Source organism: Cynara cardunculus, assembly GCF_001531365.2.
Source record: "Cynara cardunculus var. scolymus isolate 2C chromosome LG 14, CcrdV1, whole genome shotgun sequence".
NCBI lineage: Eukaryota > Viridiplantae > Streptophyta > Magnoliopsida > Asterales > Asteraceae > Cynara > Cynara cardunculus.
The window spans coordinates 1-3,065 of NC_037541.1; the positions used below are offsets into that span (position 1 = coordinate 1).

A 3,065-nucleotide genomic window follows, 5' to 3' on the forward strand; every position below is an offset into this window, starting at 1 on the left:
AAAAATGATTAATCAACCTCTCATAATTACAAAAAAATGAACAAAATGAAAAATTATGATTGGTTGAATGAGGTTTGCACGGTTTGTACAAATTGAGTGGTTTGCATTTGATCGCTCCCATATATATATATATATATATATATATATATATATGGGGTTGAGTTTCGGTGGTGAGAAGTGTTAAAACGGAACATCACCCCTGAATACACATTAGGATGAGATGCACCAGATCAATCCCTGTATAAAACGTGATTCATCGATGAGTTTGAAATTAAAGATGATCAAGGGTCCAGATCCCTTTTTACGCTTCTCACCTTAACTCTCATTCTCATCGGAACCCAACTTTATGTATATACACTAATATATACATACATATATAAGGTTGGGTTCCGGTGTCTATATATAGGGTTGAGTTCCTTGAGAGTTAAGGTAAGAAGCTTAAGAAGGGATCTCCATCATTTGATGCACATTAGGAGAAGATGCACAAGATTAATCTCTCTATTAAACGTGATTCATGAATAAGTTTGAAACTAAAGATGATCAAAGGTCCAAATCATTTCTTCACAAGATCATTTGACTATGTATATATATATGTCTCTCTCTCTCTCTCTCTCTCTCTCTGGGGTTGAATTCTAGTGAGAATGAAAGTTATGATGAGAAGAAAAAGAAGAGATCTCTACCCTTAGATCAATCTTAATCAAAGAGAACCACATATCAACACTAATGAGATACACTTAATCAATTCCCTTTTAAGACGTAATTCATGGGTTGCTTTGAGATTAAAACTGATCAAGAGCCCTAATCCTTTTTTATACTTCTCATCATAATTTTTATATTATATATTATTTAAATTAATATTGAGGAGAAATTGCATGGGACAAGTTCCAAGAATATTAAGTGGACAATGACGACATAATATGTACAAATGTACAAGCAAAACCATCAAAAAACACCCATAAAACATAAATCAGATGTCTACCACTAATTTTTTAATCATTTTTATTTATAAAATAATATATAATATAACTTTTTAAAAATAATAACAATTTGGTAAAGATAAATAAGATATTTTTGCTTATCACCAGACGTCAACTCGAACGTGATTCTTGTCATGTTAGTGGTATGGTTTATAGAACCATATCGTTAACATGACAAGATCACTGGATCGTACTCATGTTGACCGTTGATGGTAAGCAAAAAATGACAGATATCTCGACAAAGAACTGAACAAATGCCATAGCATTTGCCAAAGTAAAAGCCTCAAACTTTCATTTCAAAACTATTCGATACTCCCGCTTACATATATATATCTAACTATCAAAATAAACAAGGTCTCGTGTTTGAACCCGTTCTTAGTTAAACTCTTGCTAATTTCTAAAAGGGTAACCAAAAGAAAATCAAAACATGGTTCATGATGATCATCATGATGATGATGGTAATGTTGATGATGATGATGATGGATGGCTAATGAAAGACTATTCTAAGAAACCAGTTTTGGTCAAAATGGCATTCCTCAATTTGCTAAGGTCTCTTCCTTTGAGTGTCCTCCCAACACCTTCACACATAGAAGAAGTAATGTGACTCCTAGCTAGTCTTCTTGCAATGTATTCATGTGGTGGCACCATCATACCATCATCATCATCATCATCACCATGGCCATCATCATAACATCCATCATTCTTGTCCCTATCAGGGATACCCATTGGAGCAGATGATCTTTGTTGCTCATGTGTCACCCTACCTTCACTACACCTAGGTATGATCCTTGCACCATCATGGGATGTCCATGATGTTGATGATGATGATGATGGTCTTTTCTTGATCTTATGGGGTTTGTTGTTGACTTTTTGGTTTGACTCCTCTCTTTCTTTCACAACACCCCACACATCTTCCTCTTGAAAATCTTGATCTTCCATCAAACCCTTCCCACCAAACCAATCTGCCATTTGCTTCAATCTTTATCAAGATTTCAAGACACCCACATGAAGTTAGCAACAAACCCACATGCCAATTTGTGTGCTTTTCAAGAAAAAATGGATCTTTTTCAACCAAAGATTTGTGGGTTGTGTGTGTTTTCAGTGTGTGTAAAATGAAAGAAAACAAGAACAAAGAAGGAATATACCTTGCTTCCCTGTGTCTTTTTCAATAAGCTCCAAAAGATAGAGAGAGGGTTTCACAAAGTTTTTCTCAAATGGTAAAAGCACTTGACACAAGAAGCCAATGAACCTAAAAGGGTTAATAGAAGAAGAGAAAGTGAAACTACCCTCTCTTATTTTCTGTGGTTTTACATAATTCCAAAAGAAAAAAAAGCACTTCTTTCAAGAAACTGAAAAATGGGTTTTTGGGAAAATGAAATGTAAAATACTATGTCTAATAGATTGTTTTATAAGATAAAAGTTTATAAAACCAAATGATAAACTGTCATGTCTAAAAGTATTGCAATAGATTTATAGGACATTTTTAGGCGTATTAGGAAGTTTCTTTAGGACACTTTTAAAATAAAAATGTCATATTAGTTATTTTATGGAAAACTATTTTAAAAAAGTGTTATAAAACAAGTGATTATTAAGTGTCATACGAAATAACTGATACAACACTTTGTTTAAAAGTGTCATAAGAAACTAGTTAAAACGTCTAAAATGATCCTATGAGCCTGTTACAACACTTTTAGATGAGATGTTTTATTGTTTGATCTTATAAACGTAAGTCCTATATAGTGTGGTCTATTAGGACAATTAAACATTGTTGCCGTCCTATAAACCCGATTTTGTAGTAGTGAATTCTAATCGGGTGTCTTTCTTTTGGGTTAAGTTGAATTAAAAATATTAATATCAATATCTGATGCTGATATGTGTCGGAAAAATTTACTGAAAAGAGTTCAAACAACATATAATAGGGAGTTCATTTTGAATCATGGTTCTTTCGAGGGTTAAATCAGTCTTGGAGATGTAAAAAGCCAGATAGTGGATGAATAAGTGGAACTCCAGTAGCAACTTTTCAAAAGAGTCTTGAGAAGAGAATGGAAGTTACAACATATATACAGGAGAATTTGTCCAAGTCTAGCC

General features: G+C 33.2%; 1 protein-coding gene across 1 annotated transcript; it reads right to left on the reverse strand.

Moving 5' to 3' along the window:
• Positions 1–1,475: 1,475 nt before the first annotated feature.
• LOC112526518 lies at positions 1,476–1,946 on the reverse strand. Its single transcript, XM_025136828.1, has one exon. It carries the CDS (start codon positions 1,944–1,946, stop codon positions 1,476–1,478), a length of 471 nt encoding a protein of 156 aa, XP_024992596.1.
• Positions 1,947–3,065: the final 1,119 nt, after the last annotated feature.

Coding starts and splice junctions, on each gene's coding strand:
- LOC112526518 (XM_025136828.1), bottom strand. CDS start 1,946: ATGGCAGATTGGTTTGGTGGGAAGGGTTTGATGGAAGATCAAGATTTT.